Genomic DNA, 25,326 nt, shown 5'->3' with positions numbered 1-25,326 from the left:
ACTGGCTTTGGGTTATGTAGGAATTCCTAAGTTAAGCGAGTCTGCGCGAGAGCAATCTCATGATGGGTGACCCACTAGGAAGTTCTCGTGTGAGTTCCCAGAAACAAAACCGTGAGGGCGAGCCCGAGATGTGGCGGGGGCTCGGACCGGGATGTGACACTCCTAGTGTTCTATTGGCACATCAAATATGGTTTCAATCTTCTATACCAATTTGAGAATTAGACGAGTGATAAATTGTTTGTTTGGCCTAATTGACCTACTAAACAAAAATACTTTAGTTGTTTACTATAGAGTTAGTTTGATATATTTTAGATGAAAACTATGGAGCAATATCTTCAAAAGCGACAGTTTAATTATATTTTAGAAATAATCGTTCAAAGTATTTCCAATGTAATTGTAAGGGAGAATCAATAAAAATTCATTCATAATTTAACGAACAACATTTAGACAAGTTTTCTTTTTGTATTATAGGGAAAAAAAAAGTCACACTTCGTGAGGGTTTTAATCTAAATTATCCTTAATAAAAAAAGGATAATTAGAACGATGGTCATGGACTTTTAATTATTTTATACAAATAGAAAATCACTATTTTTTTTCAATAAAAAAAAATATTTAGAGTGGGCTTAAACAATAATAAATCACAACTGGCCTAAAGTAGTTCTACCATTGTAATTTAGTAGACTTGTGAGGTCATATGACAAGCTGTCCATTTTAATTTTCCTTTTTTATTAAAATAATTTTCATGTCGTGAGGAAACGAAGGAGGAGGCAGAGGGTTTATTAGGAGTGCGAGTAGTTTAGGCTGTTAAATTGCCTCCGTTTTCTCATCTTCTGCGACTCCAAAGCAAAAGCAGCCTCCGCCCTTTCTCTCCCTTCTTCGAGCTCCTCACTTCTTCATTTCCAATCCAAATTATGGGAGACAAAGGTACGCCCAAATCTGGTGTTTGGCCAACCATTAAGCCCTTCGTCAATGGCGGAGCCTCTGGTATGCTTGCTACCTGTGTCATCCAGCCAATCGATATGATCAAGGTGAGTTTTTGGACTGTTAAAGTTTGAATCTTTTTTTACATTTTTGAGATTTGGATTGAACCCATGTTTTTTTGCTTTCGTTTTTATTGATTTCCACTTCAATTTTTGAGCTGAAATCGGGGTTCCTTGATGATTTTTAGATCTGGGATTTTTTAGTTTTTTTTTATTTTTCTGAAAGTTTTTGTTTTGATTTGTACTATAATTTGGTTAATTGGAACTCATGCTTTCTGGGTTCTTGTTATCTTGGCTGGTACAGGTGAGAATTCAATTGGGTCAGGGATCAGCTGCCCAGGTCACCAGGACCATGATTAAAGAGGAAGGTGTTGGTGCTTTGTATAAGGTATACTTCTTAAAATGTGATTAGAATTTGAGTACTTTTCATATATCTTGTTGATCCAGTGTTGAATGATATTTCAAATCAAGTGATGCTTGTAAGGTGTTTAGATTTGAATTTGTACCGGTAAAGATTTGTTAAAGATAAGTTCTTTCAGAATGATCACTTGATATAGGCTTTCGAATCACACATTTTACCAAGGCGTTATATCTACTGAAGTTTTAGTTCATCCATGTATTTGACTAAAAAGTGTTGTCTTTCATATCACATCCAACCAATTTAAACTTAAAATTGTATTCCAAACCCTTTCTCTCTGATTCCCGAATCCTAATGCAATTTATGGTATTGTCAGATTTGAGGTTCGGAATGTAGAAGAATGTTTTTTATTGACTTAAAGTTCTTGATGTTGTATGTGCTGATTGATTGACTTGAGTTTACGTGTTAAAATGATAGTTTATCTAAACTGAAATTCTATGAGCAGGGACTCTCTGCTGGACTACTAAGACAAGCTACATATACCACAGCTCGTCTTGGATCATTCAGGTGAGTCTTTTGCAAAATCCAGACTTTAAGTGAGCTTTTGAAAGCATTTGAATTGTTTTAGTGATAGATTTGCTTTTGTTTAGTTTGGTTTTGTAGATCTTTTTAAGTATCACATGATGATTTATATGTAAATTGTTGTTTTATCATCTTGTTAATCTGAATTTGATAAACCTGTTTAGGATTCTGACAAACAAAGCAATTGAGGCCAATGATGGGAAGCCCCTACCTCTATACCAGAAAGCCTTGTGTGGGCTAACCGCTGGTGCCATTGGAGCATCTGTTGGAAGTCCAGCAGATTTAGCACTCATTCGTATGCAAGCTGATGCTACTTTGCCTGCTGCTCAGCGCCGGAACTACACAAATGCTTTCCATGCTCTCTATCGCATTACTGCAGATGAAGGGGTTTTGGCACTTTGGAAAGGTGCAGGCCCTACTGTAGTTAGAGCGATGGCATTGAACATGGGAATGCTTGCCTCTTATGATCAAAGTGTTGAGTTTTGCAAGGATACCCTTGGATTTGGTGAAGCTGCTACTATCTTGGGTAAGATTCTTTGCAAGTAGTATAAAAAGGTGATTCTTTTTTTGTTTTAAATTATTTTGGATGTGATTGAAATTAGCTTGATTTTTCTAACTTCTACTGATATCCGAAGCATTTCTTCAGTCTACTCTTTTTGACTGATTCTTTTTGTGAGTAATGAAAATATTCAGTTTTGTTAACATGGAAAGAAGAGTAATGGACTTCATTTATTAAGGCAGGTTTTGCTTTATGTGCGGAAAGATTTGGAATGAACATTGTAGAGTTAAACCTACATAGTCAAAACATCTCTCGGTGTTTTCACGGGTCCAAAATTTATCATTGAACAACATCGTCATCGGTTGGGTCTGTAGAGAAGTTGGACAAATTTTCCTGAATCTTGTCTTGACCCCTAGGCCCACATACAGTTTTTGTGTTCATCAATGATATTTGCTTTTCCAATTATTCTAGTTGAGTGCTGACCTCACTCTCTCTTTCTTCCCTTTATATCCGCATTATCAAATTGAAACTATATTTTATGCCAAAAAAGTGAAAGTATATTATATTATTTTTGTTTCACTGTAATTAGTCTCCGGCATTTTATTAATGATCTACATGGTATTTCATCCTACGTTGTCCTCGTGGAAAGCAGGTATTGAAATTTCTAGTTTTGGCCTATGCTTATGGCCGCCAACATAAGGGGAATGTTAACTCTTAATTTCATATTTTCCATTCTCTCTATTCTGCGGTTAATATTTGGCCTATGCTTATGGTGAATTGACAAGTGCTTCCTTTCTCTTTGTAGGTGCCAGTACCGTTTCAGGGTTTTTCGCTGCTGCTTGCAGTTTGCCCTTTGACTATGTGAAAACCCAAATTCAGAAAATGCAGCCTGATGCCCAGGGGAAGTATCCATACACTGGCTCTTTTGATTGTGCCATGAAAACCCTGAAAGCAGGAGGACCATTGAAATTTTACACTGGGTTTCCGGTATATTGTGTTAGAATTGCTCCCCATGTCATGGTACTCTTCTCGCTCTCTTTCTTCCTCTAGGGTCGTTCCATTTATTTTCAGGTGCCGACATTTTTCTCGATCATATTCTGATTATTTGGTGTTAAATTATGCAGATGACATGGATTTTCCTCAACCAGATCCAGAAGTTGGAAAAGAAAGTTGGGTTGTAGTTTATCTGCGTGGACGGATATTTCTGCTGGAGTTGAGTTTAAAAACTTCAAACAATAAGTTTTCTAGTTGTATTGCAGTCCTGTTTCTGCAAAATCGCGCCTACAGAGTCGGAACTGAATATTGAGAATTTTAATATCGGAGTTGGAGTAGGATTTACTTGAATTTATGATATTTGTACTAGTAATTTTTCGGGTGTGACTGGAATGGTAGGGAGGATTACACCCCTTGTGATTGATTCTGAAGTTTAGTACTCGAGAGGGATCTTCTCGTTAGGAACAATTGGACAAGGAATGAATGTCGAGGCGAAATAATAAATTTTGTACACCACATTTACATTATAAGCAGGGGTTTGGCGTTTGAAGCTCTGCAGGTTGATAGTTTGTGTTGCTTGTACTGCATGATCATGTTAAACGAATATGTTTTTGACCGAGGGCGGTCGTTGCATCTGCATTCTGCATAAATCAATCACCAGTGAATCTCTTTGTTGGAATGAATTCTAAGCTTTAGATCGATTGGGTTACCAAAATTATCCACATCTTCGATCCCTTGCCTTGGAGAGAGACTTTGGTTGTGCTTTTCTCTCTTCTCACAAGTCACGTTGCACATCAAATGAGGATGCATACAAACTATGGAGAAGATGCTGATTGATTTTAGTGTTAAAGCTCTAAAACGTCAATTTTGTCGCTCGGATAACGCATCCTTGAAATTAAGATTAAATTTTTAAATAGAATAAAGCCATAAGAATGTTGAGAAAACCTTCATGAACGCAAACAACGCAATAATAATCATAAAACTCAATGTCTTTATTTTTCGATAATTGATATATAATCTGCACTAAATTCTTATGAAAATGGAGAAAAGTTTAAAATCGAGATGTAATGGTGAAGAAGACCTTGTCCACCAGGTAATTTTTTTTTTAATCCATGTCCACCAGATAATAAAAGGGTCAAAAGAATAAATAAATACAAAGCTAATTCACAAAAGCCAAAACGGGTATGAAGTGGAAGATATAGGGAATCCGAAACCTCTCCGGATTCTCTTTGTAAGGATCTCGGAGATCCGTCAATCATGTCTATTCATCGTATATCGTATGATCAATTTTCGTCAGGTACTGTTTGTGTTCAATTTTAAATAAAAAATTTAAAAGGGTTTTTATCATATGGTCATTGAAATTGACCAACCTCATCAAGATGATCCTTAAAATTGAAAATCACTCAATGTAGTCCCTGAAATGTACCACCAAACATCAATGTCGTCCTTGCCGTTTAATTCTGTCAATTTTTCTGTTAGTGTGCTGACTTGGCACACGTGTAAGTCCACCATCCAATGATATGATGCCACGTGAATTTAACAAAAGAAAATTTCTTTTTGTTAAATATTATTTTAAGAATTTAAAGCAATTTTTCTTTTTGTATAATTAAAAACTAAAAAAAGTAAAAAAAATAAGTAAGGAATATGAACTGTTCATCTTCTTCTTCCCCTCCCACCCCAGCAACCGTTACACTCCCAGCCCAACTGTTCATCTTCTTGTTCTTTTTTTTTTTCATTTTTTATTTTTCAAGTTTTTTATTATATAAAAACAATCGAGATGGACGAATCGATCTCGCGTTTCAGATGTTTTATAATGACTCGTATATAGAGACAAAACATCAAAAGCCGGAAGCTTTATATGTCGTCTTCGCACCCGGGTTTGCAGAAATAGGAAGTCGATCGGAAATCATGGAAGCTGCGCAAGCTCTGGTGGTAAATTTGATTTCAAAATCACCTATCTCTTACCACAATAACTATTGTGCCAATACAGGAGAGAAAATCGCAGAGAGAGATGAAAAGAAAATGAAAGATTATGGGCTAGGGTTTTGACAATTTTATGCAGCTGGGTTCTTCTTGTGCTAGAAGAGTATGAGACATTCAGTCCTTTAATCTGACTAAGTTTTCCTTAATATTTCAGAGTCAGAAAGGGCAGAACGAGAAATGAAAGGGGATCTTGATCAATATGAGCGCTTGGATGGGGATAGAAATCAAACCAACATGTCCCTTGCTGTTAAAAAGGTATTTTTTGTGCTATCACCTCACCCCCCCAACCCACACGCACCCCCGCCCCCTCTTCAGGAAATTACTTCATTAATAAGATGAAGCATGACGGATGTTCAATGTCATTTGTATGCAGTATAACAGAACAGTTGAGCGAGATGCTTAGAAGCAAAACATTAAAGTAAAAGTGAAGATTGTAAAGATGCAGAAGATGAAGCTTCTGCAATGGTGTTTTCAGAGAGAGAAAGCATATAGAGAGAAGAGGAAAACTTCGAAGAGAAGGAAACTGTTACTGAATTATATCTCAATTGTATTGAATGAATCTTACAGTAGCAATACAAGTATATATATAGTCATTACATTTTGTCTTACACACTAAGTATATTCTGCTAACTGTTTTCAACAGCCCTAACAACTTATTACTTAACTTCTTGACACTTGTCATCATCTGGAACCTTCATCTCCTTACATTCCCCCTCAATCATATGCTTGGAGGATCCAAACATAAGATTGGAACAATGGTGAAGAAATAAGGAAGTAGACAAGCCCTTGGTGAAGATGTCTGCAAACTGCTCATTGGAAGAAACATGTTGAACATTGAGGTCTCCTCGAATAACCCTTTCTCTAACAAAATGATAATCTATTTCTATATGTTTCACTTGGGAATGAAACACTGGATTAGAGGAAAGAGCAATATCCGATATATTATCACAATATATCACTGGAGCAACACCAAGAGGGATATGCAAACACGCAGTAGCTGCCTAATCCATGTCAACTCAGCTGCAACAATGGCAAGAGCTCAATATTCTGCCTTTATGGAAGACTTAGAGATTGTATGTTGCTTCTTGGAAGCCCAAGAGATGGGACTAGAACCAAAATAAACAATGTGTCCAGATGTAGATCTCCTATCATTGGGATCACCAGCCCAGTCGGCATCACAATAAGCTTGCAATTGCAGTTTTCCAGATTGAAAATGAAGACCATAATCCAAAGTGCCACTAAGATACCTTAAGATCCTCTTGACAGCCACAACATGAGAATCCATAGGATTATGCATAAACTGACAGCACTGATTTACTGAGAAAGCAATGTCTGGCCTAGTGAAAGTTAAATACTGTAAAGCACCGACTATACTGCGGTATTGTTCAGGACTGTGATAAGGAGTACCTTCAGATTTAAGTAACCTGTGATAGGGTAAACAAGGAGTAGCACATGGTTTAGAGTCTTGTAAATCAACCTTATGAAGGAGATCCCTAATATACCTAGTTTGAGAAACAAATAGTCCTGTAAACAAGTAATTGATTTCCAATCCCAAAAAATAGTTCAATTGGCCCAGATCCTTCATATCAAATGCCTTTGTCAAGTCTGTAATAACTGCATCAATTAACTCAGAAGAACTCCCTGTAAGGATGATATCATCCACATATAGCAAAAGAACCACAGTGCCACGAGAGGAATGTTGAACAAATAATGAAGGATCTGCAAGTGAAGATTGAAACCCCAATCCAGGCAAATAGCTAGTGAATTTCTCATTCCAAGCTCGAGGAGCTTGTTTCAAACCATACAAAGACTTGCTGAGCTTACAAACATAATGAGAAGGATGATTAGTACTCTAAAACCCCTGTGGCTGAGACATATAGACTTCTTCATGAAGATCACCATGTAAGAACGCATTTTTAACATCCAACTGCCTTAATGACCATTTAAAATGTGCAACCAAAGCTAAAATTAACCTAACTGTAGTAGGTTTGACAACTGGACTGAAAGTCTCATTATAATCAATACCCTCTTCTTGACTGTAGCCTTTGGCTACTAAGCGAGCCTTGTATCTGGCTATGGAACCATCTGGATGCCTTTTGAGTCTATACACCCACTTGCAACCCACTAAATTCTTATCTGGAGGCATTGGAACCAATGTCTAGGTATTTTGAGCATGCAAAGCATCTATTTCTTCTTGCATAGCAACCTTCCATTCAGAAAGTTTATGAGCTGCCTTAAAAGTTGTAGGTTCGATAACATCAACAGAGGACTGAACACTTGCAGAGAAAGCCTTCTTTTTACTTATCCCACTTTTGGACCTAGTTTGCATATGGTGCAGATTCACAGTAGGAAGAGGAAAGACAACTTGCAGATTTTCAGTTTGAAAATCTGGATCACAAGGGACAGCAGACTGTGTAGAGGATGCAGAGGTTGATAATGAGGTAGTAAAAGACTCTGGAGCTCGAGGAATATGTGTATAGGAACACTCTGAGGCATTAGGGGGTGCAATAGCGGAGGACTCTGTGGCTCGAGAGGGTAAAGGAGAAGATGAAATGGGAAGTGATGAGACTGTGACATTCTGTGAAGTGACCAAAGGTGGAGTGTGTAGTGCAGATGATGATGATGATTTATATGATGAAGATGTAGCAAAAGATTGAGTGATAGAAGAATAAGGAAACGTTCCTCATCAAACAATACATGCCTTGAAACAAGAATTTTTTCAGAAACTGGATTGAGACATAGGTAACCCTTATATTGGCCTGCATACCCTATAAAAACACATTGTGCGGTTTTGGGTTGTAGCTTGGAAGAATTGTAGGGTTTTAATAATGGAAAACATGCACAACCAAACACTCTAAGATGAGAGAGTGTTGGTAGAGTACCAAACAAACAATAAAAAGGAGATGACATCTTTAAAGTTTGACAAGGCATCCTATTGATCAAATACACAGAAATGGCACAAGCATGAAACCAATACTTGGATGGTAATGCTGCAGTTTGTAAAAGGGTAATAGCTGTCTCAAGAATGTGTCTATGCTTTCTTTCAGCTAGACCATTCTGCTCTGGGGTATAGGGACATGACTTATGATGAAGGACACCTTTTTCAAGTAAAAACTGTGTAAATCTATGGCTTGTATACTCACCACCACCATCACTTTGAAAAACTTTCATGTTGGCAGATAATTGGGTAATTAAGAAGTGATAAAAGTGAACAAATACACTGTAAACTTCACTTTTATTTATTAATGGGAAGATCTAGGTAAACCTGGTACATTCATCGACAAAGCTTACATAGTATTTGTAACCTTCAACTGAGACAGTAGAAGAAGGCCCCCAAACATCACTATGTATCACTTCTAAGGGTTGTACAACTTTATGTGCAGGAAACACAAATGGCAGTTTGGTTAACTTGCCTTCAAGACAATAGGTACAAACAGAAGACACATTATCAACCGATGTAGGGATTTTAGATTGACTTAACATTGTAGAAACAACAATGTTGGATGGATGCCCTAATCGTTTGTGCCACAAATTTATTTTGACTTGATGTCCAAGATAGCAAACTTGTTGCTTGAAGGATGCAGTATGCTTTTGTGCTTGAGAAACTAGATGATGTGGAATATGGAAAGGTATAGGGTAAAGACCATCTCTACACAGTCCCTGGAGGAGGATTGTCCCTGTGAGCTTGTCCTAAATCCAAAAACAGAATTCATCACAAATGAACCTGCATTTGTTGTCTTTACACAAGCTATATATGGATAATAGATGTTGAGACAAATGAGGCACATGCAATATTTTCTTCAACTCAAATGCATAACGAGGAGTTTTTAAGGTAGTGGAACCAATATGAGATATTTTCAAACCTGCACCACTTGCTGTAGTGATTGTTTCATTGCCTGGATATGGTTCTGCCAAATTGAGAGCAGCAATATCTGAGGTCATGTGTGAAGTAGCACCTGTGTCAGCCACCCAAAAAGACTCCTGAGGTGCAGAAGGCTGATAAGTTGTATGCATGGCAGTAAGATTAGGTGAAGGTGGTCTCCCTTGGTAAGAGAAATTTGCCCTGTGATAACACTGGATAGCTGTGTGACCAAACTTCCAACAAATATGGCATTGAACTCTGGAGGATGAAGAAATGGGACTAGAATGCCGTTGAAAACAATTTGAAGCTAGGTGGCCCTTCTTGGTACAGATTTGACACACAGGAATATCAAAGCCATGCTCGGGACAGGTAGAGACATGAGGCTTTGGTGAACCAAGAATTCCAGCACCATTGAATCGGTTGTTAGAAGGAAAATTGTTTCTTCCTCTTCCTCTTCCTCGAAAACCAGAAGCAGGAAAGCCTCCATTGTAATTAGAGGAACCAAATTGAGTTGGACGATCATATGAAGTCACACAACCAATGATACAGGACATAGCAGTATGAGACAGTGTTGCAATGATGAGTTGCATGAGAGCACAATCATGCATCTTCCAGATTTGAAAATCATCAGTTTCAACTCCTTCAAGCTCATAATCTTTCTCAAATCGAGTAGGACATCGACGAGATCCATCCACAAATCCAAGAATTCCATGACTTTCATGTAACAATTGTAACTGATAGTGCCAAACAAGATAATTCGTATCATCTAACTTCACAGTCACGGATATATTCACATTTGGAATGAGATTCGTAATCGGAGATTGCACAATTTGCAACTGAGTAGAAGTCACCATATTTCTATCGCAATTTCAAAGAATGGAGGAATTTCTTGAAAATCTTTGAAAATTAGGGTTTCAAACTTCACAATCGGGAATTTACAGCAGCAGAGATCAAAATCAAGAGATAAGGAACACATAATTTCAGAGCAGAGAGAGAATGTTTTTAGTCAGACATTTCTTCAAACACATGGCGAGCAATCAACAGAAGCAAATCACAGATCGCAATTTCACAAAAGTAGAAACTGGCAGCATCAAGTCAGAGAAGGAAAAACATATACCAAACGTCAGAGAGAGGGCGCGGAAGCAGAACAGATCGCAGGATCGAAGAAGTGAATCCTCAACCAGCGAAGATACCATGTAAAGATGCAGAAGATGAAGCTTCTGCAATGGTGTTTTCAGAGAGAGAAAGCATATAGAGAGAAGAGGAAAACTTCGAAGAGAAGGAAACTGTTACTGAATTATATCTCAATTGTATTGAATGAATCTTACAGTAGCAATACAAGTATATATATAGTCATTACATTTTGTCTTACACACTAAGTATATTCTGCTAACTGTTTTCAACAGCCCTAACAACTTATTACTTAACTTCTTGACACTTGTCATCATCTGGAACCTTCATCTCCTTACAAAGATGACAAAGTAAGAAGTGACACAAATGCTTTCAAAGTGCAAAAATGGAGACAGCTGCTTAGGGTTGGGGATGGCGGAGATCGCATAGGGGGTGGGGAAATGCAGCTAGGTTCATTCTTCTTGGCCCATTTTTTAATGAATTTTAAAAAACTTTTTAAACTTTCTTTTGTTAAATCCACATGGCATCATATCATTGGATGGGGAGCTTACATGTATGCCAAGTTAGCATATTAACAGAAAAATTGACAAAATTAAACGGCAAGGATGACATTGATGTTTGGTGGTAAATTTCAGGGACTACATTGATTGATTTTCAATTTCAGGGACCATCTTGATGGGATAGGTCAATTTCAGGAACCATTTATGATAAAAACCCAATTTAAAATGATTTCTAACCAAACGATGTATGATGAACGGATATGATTCATGAATTTTCAGAATTCTCACAAAGAGAATCCGAAGAGTATCCTCGTTCCAAGATATGCTATGGAATTTAAATTTAAAAATTATACCTTTATGGAGCGAAAATGTAGTAAACCCTAATTCCCCATGCTTGGGGCGTTTTGATATAGACCCCTCATTTTTAGGCTTCTTAGATTAAACATCTATTCAATTTGACAATTTGATTAAACATTCTCCTACAATTTTGGTGCCATGTGTATTTTAATTAACCCATTGTAACGTACCTAAATTACATATTTTGCCATAGCCTTTAACATATCTCTTTGCCGTATCCAGTTTCTTCACCCCAAAATGCACGCAAGTTTCCTAGATTCTTGCTAACTATGTCTCAGAGTTTTAATCCGAGTAGAATACTTGTTGAATATCAGAAGGATTTGAATTTAAGGATATTAATAATGTTATTTTTCTAGTGAATTTTATTTTCCAACGACACTTCCTTCCTATGAACGTACCATAAATTTCAAAAGCCTTCTTTTCGTACCTAGGTCGACGTTGGTATTCAAGTTCCAGTTACTGATTTTTATTCAATTATCAGTTGGGTGCATTGATTTTGATTGTCTTTTGAAGTCGAAGGATTTGATTAAACGAAGAAAAATAAAAGATGAAAACTTAATTAATCTAGGTATAGCTGAAGCTGTTATCGAGTTAAAAAATATGATTCACACGTTAGGGTCGATGCATGTTGTGTATTAGCCTAATTATTAATTATGGTTTTAGTATTAATTGAATTAAGAATCCCATATGGAGCTTCGGTTGGATCTCAGATCCATCCAACTTGTTAGGAGTTACACCGCAACGTACGTAGCTAGTATAAGAAGTTGAGGGTCCTGAGCAAGGCTATGATTAGTACATTATTAATGTTATGCTGACTCATATTGGACTGCGACTTTGTAATGTACCAGTTAACATTTTTAATTTGGTACATTATTGGACTGCAACTTTGTAATGTACCAAGAGTTTGGTATGTCATTTAATGTTAAGTTGACTCATATTGATCGTTTGGTACGTAAAGTTTTTATTTTTGAAACGTATTTGTCTGGAAAAACATTATCAGTGTGTGTTTGTAATGTACCAAGAGTTTGGTACGTTACTTAATGTTACACATACTTATATTGATCGTTTGGTTCATGATAGAATGTTAAATTAGATCATTTAAGGCGTTTGGTACGTAAAGTTTTTTTATTTTTGAAACTTATTTGTTTGGAAAAACGTTATACAATGTGTGTTTGTAATTTACCAAGAGTTTGATACGTTACTTAATGTTACACTGACTCATAATGATAGTTTGATTCATGATATAATATTAAATTAGATCATTCTAGGCATTTGGTACGTAAAGTTTCAATAATTTTTGAAACTTATTTGTCTGGAAAAACACTATACAGTGTGTTTGTAATGTAACAGGAGTTTGGTACGTTACTTAATGTTACACTGACTCATAATGATCGTTTGGTTCATGATATAATATTAAATTAGATCATTTCAGGCATTTGGTACATAATTTTTTTTTTTGAAACGTATTTGTCTAAAAAAACGTTATACATTGTGTTTGTAATGTACTAGGAGTTTGGTACGTTACTTAATGTTACACTGACTCATAATGATCGTTTGGTTCATGATATAATATTAAATTAGATCTTTCAAGGCGTTTGGTACGTAAAGTTAATTGCATAGGGGCAAAGTTATACTCATTGGTCATTAGCTCCTATCAAAACGAGATTATACAAAGAAATTAGACTAAAAGCTAGAAATGGACGACGCCATTGGGCTAGTATCAATATATGTAGTAGGCCAACTAAGAAATGTGGTTCTCTGTTCGGAGGCTTTGATTTTGAAAAAAAAAAAAACCTGAGTAAGAGACTTTCATAGATGGGATTGAATTAAAAAAACGTGGGAGAACCGGCTTCCTAAAGAATAGGCACGTACAGAAATATATCTACATAAAAGGATATACATGGAATTTAATAATTAATATATTAAATTAAAAAAACACAATAATGATTTGTAATCTAAATAAATATAAAAATGTTGACATGACTATTGTTTAGGTGTCCTAATCAAATTTTGTATTATAACCAATGTTTAATCTAAAGAGGATTATAAAAGTGATGGGGATTCTAATTTTCCCTTAATGCTTTATGGCATAAATAAGAGTTACCGAAAAAATAAAGAGGGGCCCTTTAGTATTTAAACCTAGCTATAGATTTGCTTGGCATCAACTCCAATTTCTCTGCGTCCACGAACAAAATCAAACAACTGGTTCTTCCTAATAGGGTGGGTTCCAAACCTAACCGGAAAAAAATCGAACCCAAATCCTGGAGGCATGAGGGTTCGAATCCATGCACTCCAGCTTGAAATGTTTCACTGAAACCAACTTGGCCACAGGTTTTGTTTTGTTGTGATTGTATGACTAAACAATTTATAAAGATTGAAATCTATAGTCTTTTGTGGAATTAGAAATCAGCAAAACCCTAGCCACTAGTAGTGGCAGCCACACCTTTTATATTTTTCATTCCCCTCTTCTCTCTCTCGTCCCCTGCTCCTCCAGACTCCCTCCATGTCCCTGCCTCCAATTTCTCCATTCTTCTCCATTCTTCTCCATTATTCTCTCTCCGCGATCTTCTCACTCCAGGGTAAGATCTCCAGTCTTTCTTATTTATTTTGTTGATTTATGGATTTTTTTAAGGGTAAATTCCAGAGAGGGAGACTGAAATTTTGGTGTAAATTTATCGGTTGTTGTGGGTTTTCGTGCTCTTACTCCATAGCCATTGTTGGATTTCTGATTTGAGCATTGCATAGTTTGTTTCGGGGGTTTATTATTTAGGAAAACTAACCAAAATGGCTTGGAAACTTTGAGTTTTAACCAAAAACCATGTTGTAAGTTTATTTAATGGTTAGGACAAAGCCCAACACTAAATCAATCCAAATAAAATGGCCCAAACAGTGAGTGTCCGATTTTTCCCCTGACGGCAAAGCATTTCTCCGTTTAATCTCTCTTCCTTTATGGGTCTCTCTGCTCTGCTGTGGTCTGTCTCCCCCATTTCTTCCTGACACATCTAAGAGAGAAAGAGAAGTGAAGGAAGTGAAAGAAGAACACATCTGAATCCTTTTATTTCCAAGTTCAATTCCAATTCCTCCATTTTTCAATCGAATCGATCGAATCTCTCTCCCTCTCTCTCGATCTCTCCACCCAATATGTATTTTTGTTTTCAATTCAATTTGAGTTCCACAATTTTTCAAATCAATCGAATCGATCGAATCGGATAAGCGCGGGCGACCTTCTCAGCATCGATTCTCTGGAGCTCGAGTTCCCCTGTCAGTATAACACGTTACCTTTCTCTTTCGATCTGGTTTTTGTTTTCAAAAATTTGCATGTTGCTGTTTCATTCCTGTTTTCAATTAACGATTTTGAATCTTTGCAGTTTAATTTCTTTTGCATACATCATTAGTTCTCGAACGCTTGAGATTTCTATGAAGCCAATGATCTATTTTGTTTTAAATATTGTTTACATGATCCTACTGCTGTTTATTTTTCTATTTTGTTTTAAATATTGTTTATAATTGGTAATGATGAGGATGAGGATTTGGTTTTCGTGGATTTCATGAGAAGTTAAATTTTAGTTTCGAAAATTTCGAAATTGATTAAAAAGAAATTAACTTGGCAGCGGACTGAATATTCTGCTGTAATGAATTTTTGTCTCTATTTTTCCATAAATTGTAGATTTCATTACATTTTGTCAATCTTGATATTGTTGACGGTAATTGTGGTAAAAATACTGATTTTATTGATGTATTTGTTGCTAATCGCATTGGGATTTTTCGGTTGCAGCCGCGATGGCATGGGAAGCGGGGAAGCCACTGTCAATTGAGGAAGTGGAGGTGGCACCACCGCAGAAACATGAAGTTCGCTTGAAGATCCTCTTCACCTCTCTTTGCCACACCGATGTCTACGTCTGGGAAGCCAAAGTAAAAACTTCAACTTTGAATGCCATTTTCTACTTTAATATCTGCGTATCGATAACTACATCATTAAGCATGATTCTTCATATGTTTATAGTACTTAGTCCATAACTTGCAATTGATTAGTGAAGTTAAGCATGATTTTGAGTGCTAAGTCTAATGTGATGATAAATCCTATACAAGGCATTTTCGTGCTTAGAATGTCAGCTGTTGGAATTGAAACATATATGTTGTGTGCCAGGGACAACAACCGCTGTTTCCTCGCATTTTCGGTCATGAAGCTGGAGGTTATGTACACATCTCTGAATATTAAAGCTACATAATTTGTAATTAACTTAGTATTTGCTTCCATTTTACGCGGTTTGTTTACTTTTCTAAATTTTGTTTGCTTAACATTTGGAAAGCGTAGGCGAGGGCGTAACTGAACTCCAGCTGGGTGACCACGTCCTCCCTGTGTTCACTGGGGAGTGCAAGGAGTGCGTGCACTGTAAGTCGAAGGAAAGCAACATGTGTGATCTGTTGAGGATCAATACTGATAGGGGTACCATGATCAATGATGGCCAGTCCAGGTTCTCCAAGGATGGAAAACCAATTTATCACTTTTTAGGTACTTCTACCTTCAGTGAATACACTGTTTGTCATGTTGGTTCCGTTGCTAAGATCAACCCGGCTGCTCCCCTTGACAAAGTTTGTGTTCTTAGTTGCGGAATATGCACAAGTTCGAAAGATTTCTCCCATTTTGACAGTGAAAAAGTTGGAATCAGAAATTAGGGATTTTCCAACTTTTCTTTCTGGAGTAATCAATTATTGTTTCTGTTGGTGTATTTGAAGGTTTTGGCGCCACTGTGAATGTTGCAAAACCAAAAAAGGGTTCATCTATTGCCATCTTTGGATTGGGAGCTGTTGGTCTTGCTGTAAGTCATTCTTATTGCTCCTCTGTTATGGCTCTTTTGGATAGTTTGGAGTAGTGTAAGGATTTTCTTGTTCATCTTGTTACATTTTAGGCTGCTGAAGGTGCAAGGGTTTCGGGCTGTTCAAGGATATAGGAGGGAGGATGGATGGGAGGGTGATTGTTCTTGTTTGCAGGGAGTCTTAGTGAATTGCGTCACAATTTATACATTAGGTTTATCAAACTGAACTATTTATCAAACTAAACCACATTTTTTTACCAAAGCAAAGTGAACTATTTATCAAACTGAACTATTTATCAAAGTGAATTATTTATCAAACTGAACTATTTATCAAACTGAACTAGAAAACCACAATTTTTTACCAAAGCAAACTGAACTATTTATCAAACTAAACCACACTTTTTTACCAAAGCAAAGTGAACTATTTATCAAAGTGAACTATTTATCAAACCAAACCACATTTTTTTACTAAAGCAAACTGAACTATTTATCAAACTGAACTAGAAAACCACACTTTTTTACCAAAGCAAACTGAACTATTTATTAAACTAAACCACACTTTTTTCACCAAAGCAAACTGAACTATTTATCAAAATAAACTAGAAAACCACACTTTTTTACCAAAGCAAACTGAACTATTTATCAAACTAAACCACACTTTTTTACCAAAAGAAATTGAACTATTTATCAAACTGAGCCACATTTTTTTACCAAAGCAAACTGAACTATTTATCAAACTGAACTATTTATCAAATTAAACTATACTTTTTTACCAAAGCAAACTGAAATATTTATCAAAGTGAACTAGAAACCACTATTTGTTACCAAAACAAACTGAACTATTTATCAAACTGAATTAGAAAACCACACTTTTTTACTAAAGCAAACTGAACTATTTATCAAAGTAAACTAGAAAACCACACTCTTTTACCAAAGCAAATTGAACTATTTATCAAACTAAACCACACTTTTTTACCAAAGCAAATTGAACTATTTATCAAACTGAACTATTTATCAAAGTGAACTAGAAAACCACAGTTTTTTACCAAAGCAAATTGAACTATTTATCAAAGTGAACTAGAAAACCACACTTTTTTACCAAAGCAAACTGAACTATTTATCAAACTGAACTATTTATCAAACTAAACCACACTTTTTTACCAAAACAAACTGAACTATTTATCAAACTGAACCACACTTTTTTACCAAAGCAAACTGAACCATTAATCATCTCCATGACCATTGTTTTATCGATCAACAAGGTTCTAAAAGTCGCTAGACGCTAGTTGGGCGGCAGGCTGGGGCCTAGTGCCTAGGCGGGGGCCTAGGCGGACTAGGCGGATTTAAGTAAATCAAACATATTTCATGTAAATAAGTGTTTGCTTATACTTGAAATATATATAATTTCGTCATAAACTACAAAATAGAATGCATATATATTATGAAGTATTGAAACATAATGAAAACATGTGAAATAAGGATATACTGTGTGTTCATTTAAGTATGTAACAAGTCTCTTACAATTTATTAGAAAAAAACAAAATGCAAAATGAAAGTTATCTATTTTCTGTCTAAGTGAGTTGCGACCTAGGCGAGTGTTTAGGCGGGTCCAGGCGGTCTAGGCGGGCGCCTAGGCGGTGCCTCAGTAGGTCTAGGCGCCCTTAGCATTAATCGAGACGGTGGCCAGCCGCCTAGAGCCTAGGCGATCAATTTAAGAAATAGTCGGTTTAGTTTAAGAAATAATCGGTTCAGTTTACGAAATTGTCAATGTTCATTTTATGAAATAGTCAATGTAATCCAAAAAAAACCAAATGGGTGTTTGGGATTTAAGATTTGATACCTGGGTTCTGAGATTGGATCGAAGAAAACGATTGATCCCCATATTTTTTAAATTTCTTTTATCTTCTGCAACAAAACATGCAAAGAAGGAGAGTTCTTCAGTGACTGGGAGTCTCTAAGAGCCTTTGGTGACTAGTCAATCTTTCTACACTAAAGTGAAATGAAAGATGCTGCCAAATGTGTCTCAATACGTTTCAATACCACATTGCCCATTACATTTGCCTTTATTATCCAAATCACCAATGCTTAATAATGATGGTGATTACATAAATCTTCATCATTGACTCTGCTGCACAAGTAGTAGATTACTCTAATGTGGAATCATTGACTCTGCTGCTTAAGAATGCAAAGACTCGGTTGGGGTCCATGGACAAGCTTGTTTAGTCCTACACTTGCTGAGTTTCTACATTAAGCTTGCTAACTAAATTTGTAAATTGAGATTATGGTAGGAATTAATATTTGTTTTTGTAGTTTTTGTGTGTGTGTGGACTGACTGCTGCTATGTGTGTACCTACGTATGTATGTCCATTTGAGACAGTGAGATTTAACCCATTTCATTTAGAGCGAATAGAGATCGATCGACTATGTTAAAGAACTTGGTTAATTATAAATTTTCATCATTATAATTTACAAGAAATTACGCTAAAGAAGAAATGAAATATTTGAACCAACCACTCAGTGAGTTCAAGAGAAATTGTCTTATTCATTAGAGTAATCTACTACTTACAATTTATTATTTGATTTAACTTTCACATTTTACATTCTTATGTGTTATGCACACAATGTAACCAGTTTAAGAAAGAGCGATAGTGCCCGTGTTCAGTTTAAGAAATAGTGATAGTGCCCGTTTTCTGTTTAAGAAATAGTTAGTGTTAAGTTTACGAAATAGTGATAATACTTGTATTCAATTCAAGAAATAATCAGTGTTCAATTCTATCAATATCCTGTAAAATAATTGGATATCTAATTTTATAATGTAGCCTTCAAGGGGTATATAATTGGACAAAGAACAAAGACATTCACATGGAGCCTAATGAATGTTGCTAGATGTTGGGAACCTATTAAGATTGATTTGGCAGACATGGAGGAAAAGAATGAAGAGGCTATTGCTGCCTTCATTGAAGAAGTCCACTTAAGCCATTAATTTGGTAGACATCGAGGAGAAAAACATGATATAATGTAAATATGCATATATAAGTTCAATGAGCAGCACTATCATATATTAATTTGGTAGACTAAATCATAGAGGGTTAATCGTATACCGTTGAAAATTTTGCAGGGAAATAAAATTGTTGCAGGCTCTAAAGCTAAACACTGATTATTTCTTAAACAGAACACTAGCACTATCATTGTTTCGTAAACTAAACACTGACTATTTCTTAAACGGAACACTAGCACTATCACTGTTTCGTAAACTATTTATTAAACGGAACACTAGTACTATCACTGTTTCGTAAACTAAACACTGACTATTTCTTAAACGGAACACTAGTACTATCACTGTTTCGGAAACTAAATATTGACTATTTATCAAACGAACACTAGTACTATCACTGTTTCGTAAATTAAACACTAACTATTTCTTAAACGGAACACTAGTATTATCACTGTTTCGTAAACTAAACACTGATTATTTATTAAACGGAACACTAGTACTATCACTGTTTCGTAAACTAAACACTGATTATTTCTCAAACGGAACACTAGTACTATCACTATTTCTTAACTGAACATTGACTACTTCAGTTTAAGAAATAGTCAGTGTTCAATTTAAGAAATAGTCGGTACAGTTTATGAAATAATCAATGTTCAGTTTATGAAATAGTCAGTATTCAGTTTAAGAAATAGTTATAGTACCAGTGTTCAGTTTAAGAAATAATGATAATACTCGTGTTTAGTTATAGAAATAGTCAGTGTTTAATTTAAGAAATAGTGATAGTACTAGTGTTCAGTTTAAGAAATAGTTATAGTACCAGTGTTCAGTTCTAGAAATGGTCAGTGTTCAATTATAACTAGTGATAGTAACAGTGTTCAATTTAAGAAATAATGATAATACACGTGTTCAATTCTAGAAATAGTGGGTGTTCTGTTTAAAAAATAGTCAATGTTCAGTTTAAGAAATAGTCAGTTCAGCTTAAGAAATAGTCGATTCAATTTACGAAATAATCAATGTTCAGTTTACGAAATAGTCAGTATTCAATTTAAGAAATAATGATAGTACAAATGTTCAGTTTAAGAAATAATGATAATACTCATGTTCAGTTATAGAAATAGTCAGTGTTCAATTTAAGAAATAATCAGTATTTAATTTAAGAAATAGTGATAGTACTAGTGTTCAGTTTAAGAAATAGTCTGTTCAGTTTAAGAAATAGTCGATTCAGTTTACGAAATAGTCAATGTTTAGTTTACGAAATAGTCCGTATTCATTTTAAGAAATACTGATAGTACCAGTGTTCAGTTTAAGAAATAATGATAATACTCGTGTGCAGACGGATACGAGGGTGCGAAAATTGTTTCCCAAGTTTAATCATTTCACAGAAACCCACTCCTACTGTCAACACAAAAACCCCAAACACAGGATATGTAAATCTAATACAACCATAGCACCAGTAATACATAAAATTCATAAGGATCAACCACGTTTAGTTAAAAACTATCCAAAACTTAGCAGACTTAAAACGTTTTATTACATACGAAACAAATAGGCAATTCGTCAATATTCATTCCAGCAGAAAATAAGCAAATCAACCAAAAGCAAACAAACAAATCACTAAGAAACAGTATGCGATGCAAGCTGAATTTTGAATGAGATCCTATTTCCGTTGCCCGCAGCATAACATATATAAGTTTCATCATAAATGTGGAACTTTATGAATCAAAGTAAGCCACGAACATGATACGAGCAGAAAATGACACACTCAACAGACTCAATGGAACTGAGTAAAAACAATCACATAAAAGACAGGAAGATCATACAAAAACCAAGTTATCCTATTGATGTTTAAGAAAAGATGCCACGAAGAACACCGATACTCTATGCAGACCGATTCTCACAAAAGTTATGTACACTGTTATTATTCATGATTACTTCCAAAGGAAAAGTTTTTCAAGACTGCCAAAGTGCCATCACCATTTCAGCTTTTAATGTGTCCCATCAGTCTTCTGCAAAAGAGAAACGACCGTTTTATGTGGAATTGAAATAATGAATGAAATCCAGTCATACTATAGGAAGAATGAAGTAATAACTGAGTAAAATTAGAAAAAACCAGTCAAAACTCATCACTAGCACAAGTATCTGGTTGAAGCAATATATATGAATTAGAAGATATCCTTCAGTTGGAATGGGGAAGTAGAAACTTCAATTACATTACACAGACTTTTAACATTAGGCGATACACAATCAATCCAACAGATACACTATCATCTTCACAAATTGTAAAGGGAGTCAAGGACAAGAAAACATAACAGACTCGTTCCAAGATTTCATCACTGCAGATTCAATGCAAGAATTAAAACAAAAGCTTCTCCGAAAACAAGAACAGGAGAACAAGACATCATCAAGGCAGATTTTAAATGCTCCATATTCATGAAAAGTTTAAAGAAGATGCATGAGTAAAAAAAGTTTTATATGAGCTCATACATAACAGTTTTATCTCATATACAGACATATACTAGAGAAACCTCATTATAGCATGGCTCATACATAAAAGTAATAGTAAATGATATTACATGCATACATTTACTCAAGAGTAAATTGTACAAATGGTCCCTCAACTTTAATCAAATTGGAGCAATGGTCCCTCAACTAAAAATCCATTACCTTTGGTCCCTCAACTTATCAAAACGTGCAGCTATGGTCCCTCAACTAAAAATCCATTACCATTGGTCCCTGAACTTTAATTCAAGTGGAGAAATGGTCCTTTAACTTTAACCCAATTGTAACAATAGTCCTTCCAATATAACTCGTTTTGACAAATTTTTTGACATAGTTGACGAAAAGAACCATAATTATACACTTTGATGAGTTAAGGGACCCTAATTATATAAATGGTTATTCCAACATAGCTTATTTTGACAATATTTTGACAAAATTGATGAAAAGGACTATAGCTACACATTTTGATAAGTTGAGGGACCAATGGTAATGAATTTTTAGTTGAGGGACCATTGCTCCAATTTGATTAAAGTTGAGGGACCATTTGTACAATTTACTCTTTACTCAATACCGTGTCCTTTCCTCCAGTAATTTCTGAGTACATTATATTATAACGCTAACTCGAGTGATCAAACATCGCGAAGCTACGCCTCACTTTCTGCAATTGAACGCTTTCCAAATGTCATTTTTATATGTGTGTGTGTTCTTGCCAAGGATTTAAATATCGATAATATCGGCGAAATATCACCGATATTATCATTTTTTTGAAAATCCAAAATTTTTTTAACTATCCAAATAATTTTCATCCAAATATCACAATATTATCGATAATATCGCAATATTTTCAATATTTTCGATAAATATTGATAATATCGCAACATAATACTAAAAAATACTTAAATATGTTGAGAAAACTCAACATATACTTCACTTGATCATAGCCCAAAGGCCAATCAAGCTAGGATTTTCTCAGCTGGGGGAATGTGGATTTTATAGGCAAAATTGCTTGCTCACTGCCCTCACATGGGCGATGTGGGACTCCCCCAATGGGAGAGAAAATCAGAATTTTGGCCGAAATTTTACACCCACTTTAAACGGCCATAACGTTGTCAAAACTCAACGAAATCAAGGAAGACAAAAACAAAAGTTGTAGCCCTCGAAGAGACGAAGAGAATGGTACCTCACAAGACGTCTAAATCGTCGTGGTTTGGCCGGAAAATGCCTCGAAAGTCACTGAGATCGGCGGAAACTGGGTAAGATTCAAATGAGTATAACTTTTTTAATACTCAACAAAATTGAGTGAAACAAAAAGGAAAGTTGTACTACTCGACGAGACGAAGAGATTGATACCTTGCACGCCGCCCAACTCGCCGTGTTTTGGCCGGAAATTTCCTCGAAAGCCACTGAGGTCGCCGGAAATTGGGTAAGATTCAAATGAGTATAACTTTTTCAATACGCAACGACATTGAGTGAAACAAAAAGGAAAGTTGTAGCCCTCGAAGAGACGAAGAGAATGGTACCTTACACGACGTCTGAATCGTTGTGGTTTGGCCGGAAATTGCCTCGAAAGCCACTGAGGTCGCCGGAATTTGGGTAAGATTCAAATGAGTATAACTTTTTCAATACTCAACGAAATTGAGTGAAACAAAAAGGAAAGTTGTACTACTCGACGAGACGAAGAGATTGATACCTTGCACGCCAGCCAAAATTCAATTGACACACTCCTGGCTTCCAAAATTCAATTCTTTTACTTTATATAAACTTGAAAAAACATAATCGGCATCCAAATTAAAGTTTAGTCTTATTCTTATGTGTAAGAAATTTAAAGTATCAAATTCGGCACATTATTCTTCATCATTTTATTCACTTCCCTTTTTTTTTTAATATCCTAAATAAAACCTCCAAATATTGTACTAATTAATTATATATAAATGATTATGGTGTGTTTAAACTTCTTTCATTAATTACTACATATTTTCTATACTCACAATGTTTGCCAGCTCGCTATATAATCAACTTAAATCAGTTAAATCCATCATGCAATGCATTTCCTTCCAATTTTTTGTGATAAACTAATAGATAATTGACTAAATAAACATCCTACAAAGTTTCATTAAAAATTTCCAAGTTTTTCTTACAATTTCCGTGGTTTCCATGTAATTTTTATCGATATCGATATTTTACCGATATTTCCATCGATATTTCCGTGTTTTCGGACTATCGATATTTCCGATATTACCGATATTTTCTTCCTTGGTTCTTGCTTACTAAAATGCACAGTTCACTACGACATACATCAACAACAGTTTTCAACTATCTCGTAATTACGCAGACACCGCAAGAAATCACAGATCTCTGTAAATTTGTGCCAGTCTCATTCGGGACAGTGCAAAATCCACACACAGACACAGAAACACACATATCCTCAATAAAGAATTAATCCGTACCTTATCAGCGTTTTCTTTCGCTTTCTCGGCCTTTTCCTTCTCAGCCTTCTGCTTTTCCAATATCCCCCTCTCCTTTCTCTTCACAAATTAAATAAATTAAAAAAAAAAAAACAGAACAAGTTGATTCGATTACAGAAATTCAATAAATTCAAAATATCATTTTTGATCGGACAAAACATAATAATAACATAAACACAGATTCAAATCTGATTGAAAAATTAGTATTATAGAACAAAGTTAAAAAAAATTAAAAATTAAAAGAGAGTAGAGAGAGCTTGGGGTTGCGTACCTGGATGTAGACATTCTCGGCGGCGCGCTCCTCCTCGCTGAGGATTTTGCCTTTGCCTGAGCTCAAGTAGTGAATGGCTCCCCAAGATGACTCCATGGAGCGAGTGATCAACGCTCAAGTTGGCATTTGAAAGGACCCTTGTGTTTTGCGAAACAGAACATCGAAATGGAAGTTATGGTTTGAATTAGTGGTTTTGCATTTTTGGCAGCTGGTCAGAACGTAGGGCAGGATTGTAGATATGTTGGAAGTTTTTAACTACCTAAGTTTTGTTCCGTTAGGGGCAATTATGGAAAGTTAAATTTGAGCGTGGTGGGCTTTGTAATCCAGTCCGTGTATAATTTATGGTCTTTGTCCTTATGATTAAATTTGAGGAGCTTTTGATTAAACAATATCTTAGGTTGGTTTTTGGTTAAAATAATCTTGGTCCAAGCCCTTTTCATTAAAGCTCCCTTATTATTTCCGATTTTATTTCGATATGGAGCTTTCTAAACTTGGAAATTACAAAACTTGGATTATTTACAAAATCTAAAAGTTGGGTCTTCGGAAGAGAATACCATTACCATGTGTCGAAGATCTCAAAGCAACAATAATATTTACTTTCTTCTTTATTCATTACAATTAAGGGTGGATCTCTTGTTGATTTTGTGGTAAATGAGTTCACAAAGCATCTGTTAAATATTATTAATGAAAAACACAATTTCAACCTAACACCCGATGATATGAAGAAGCATCTATGTATCTTTTTGAAAACTAATCTCAGTAATGCTTCATTTGACTACCAAAAAGAAACTTTCTTATCTCCATATACAAGATGATTTATGGAATTCTTCACTTCCAGAAGTATGATAAAATAAATTAATTGTTTAACTAGAATACTCTAGCTTGATTTTTGCATTCTGATTATTTTCCAGTTGCAGAATATCAGATTGTGGATATTTTAAAGACACGTACTTGCATATATAAACAAATGCTTAAAATAAAATAGTTGCATGATGCATATTTAGCTAGATAGAAAGACTCTGCAAATTACATCT

The 25,326-nt window shown here is 35.4% G+C and overlaps 3 protein-coding genes across 11 annotated transcripts; 2 read left to right on the top strand and 1 right to left on the bottom strand.

Annotated features, from left to right (window-relative positions):
• Positions 1-719: 719 nt before the first annotated feature.
• On the top strand, positions 720-4,045 carry LOC103412641 (mitochondrial dicarboxylate/tricarboxylate transporter DTC-like). The gene is made up of 6 exons (XM_008351183.4): positions 720-1,028; positions 1,285-1,368; positions 1,844-1,905; positions 2,085-2,446; positions 3,225-3,439; positions 3,544-4,045. Exons 1-6 carry the CDS (start codon positions 912-914, stop codon positions 3,598-3,600), a joined length of 897 nt encoding a protein of 298 aa, XP_008349405.2. The 5' UTR covers positions 720-911; the 3' UTR covers positions 3,601-4,045.
• A 9,617-nt stretch (positions 4,046-13,662) lies between these two features.
• Positions 13,663-19,127, top strand: LOC103409397 (alcohol dehydrogenase 1-like). Of its 6 annotated transcripts, none has more exons than XM_070808872.1 (6): positions 13,663-13,824; positions 15,021-15,157; positions 15,393-15,438; positions 15,561-15,758; positions 15,983-16,065; positions 18,882-19,127. In XM_070808872.1, the coding sequence occupies exons 1-6, from the start codon at positions 13,749-13,751 to the stop codon at positions 18,897-18,899; spliced, it is 558 nt and encodes a 185-aa protein (XP_070664973.1). In that variant the 5' UTR covers positions 13,663-13,748; the 3' UTR covers positions 18,900-19,127. The 6 variants fall into 6 exon arrangements, with proteins under 6 accessions (XP_070664973.1, XP_028943623.1, XP_070664972.1 ...); XM_029087790.2 differs by lacking the exon at positions 18,882-19,127 and adding an exon at positions 16,156-16,346; XM_070808874.1 differs by lacking the exons at positions 13,663-13,824; positions 18,882-19,127 and adding exons at positions 14,236-14,506; positions 16,156-16,346.
• Positions 19,128-20,838: 1,711 nt separating this feature from the next.
• Positions 20,839-24,560, bottom strand: LOC139189320 (uncharacterized). 4 transcript variants are annotated; one of them, XM_070808086.1, is made up of 5 exons: positions 24,293-24,517; positions 24,004-24,081; positions 23,077-23,129; positions 22,907-22,959; positions 22,723-22,805 (listed from the first exon to the last, which is right to left on the bottom strand). In XM_070808086.1, exons 1-5 carry the CDS (start codon positions 24,386-24,388, stop codon positions 22,738-22,740), a joined length of 348 nt encoding a protein of 115 aa, XP_070664187.1. In that variant the 5' UTR covers positions 24,389-24,517; the 3' UTR covers positions 22,723-22,737. The 4 variants fall into 4 exon arrangements, 2 of the variants coding, with proteins under 2 accessions (XP_070664187.1, XP_070664188.1); XM_070808087.1 differs by having other exon boundaries at positions 22,734-22,789; positions 24,293-24,516; XR_011573106.1 differs by lacking the exons at positions 22,723-22,805; positions 22,907-22,959; positions 23,077-23,129 and adding an exon at positions 20,839-21,063 and having other exon boundaries at positions 24,293-24,560.
• Positions 24,561-25,326: the final 766 nt, after the last annotated feature.

The sequence above is a fragment of the Malus domestica genome, chromosome 11 (genome assembly GCF_042453785.1).
Source record: "Malus domestica chromosome 11, GDT2T_hap1".
NCBI lineage: Eukaryota > Viridiplantae > Streptophyta > Magnoliopsida > Rosales > Rosaceae > Malus > Malus domestica.
This window is presented reverse-complemented; position numbering and strand designations above follow the sequence as displayed.

What these genes read in the sequence shown, in the direction of transcription:
- LOC103412641 (XM_008351183.4), top strand. Translation starts at nt 912, where the DNA reads ATGGGAGACAAAGGTACGCCCAAATCTGGTGTTTGGCCAACCATTAAG. An exon ending in AGCCAATCGATATGATCAAG is followed by an intron (nt 1,029 to 1,284) that starts GTGAGTTTTTGG and finishes TGGCTGGTACAG; the next exon opens with GTGAGAATTCAATTGGGTCA. An exon ending in TGAAGCTGCTACTATCTTGG is followed by an intron (nt 2,447 to 3,224) that starts GTAAGATTCTTT and finishes TTCTCTTTGTAG; the next exon opens with GTGCCAGTACCGTTTCAGGG.
- LOC103409397 (XM_070808870.1), top strand. Translation starts at nt 13,749, where the DNA reads ATGTCCCTGCCTCCAATTTCTCCATTCTTCTCCATTCTTCTCCATTAT. An exon ending in CGCGATCTTCTCACTCCAGG is followed by an intron (nt 13,825 to 15,020) that starts GTAAGATCTCCA and finishes TTTCGGTTGCAG; the next exon opens with CCGCGATGGCATGGGAAGCG. An exon ending in TTTCGGTCATGAAGCTGGAG is followed by an intron (nt 15,439 to 15,560) that starts GTTATGTACACA and finishes TGGAAAGCGTAG; the next exon opens with GCGAGGGCGTAACTGAACTC.
- LOC139189320 (XM_070808086.1), bottom strand. Translation starts at nt 24,388, where the DNA reads ATGGAGTCATCTTGGGGAGCCATTCACTACTTGAGCTCAGGCAAAGGC. An exon ending in CGAAAGAAAACGCTGATAAG is followed by an intron (nt 23,130 to 24,003) that starts GTACGGATTAAT and finishes CGGCGACCTCAG; the next exon opens with TGGCTTTCGAGGCAATTTCC. An exon ending in CGAGTTGGGCGGCGTGCAAG is followed by an intron (nt 22,806 to 22,906) that starts GTATCAATCTCT and finishes AATCTTACCCAG; the next exon opens with TTTCCGCCGATCTCAGTGAC.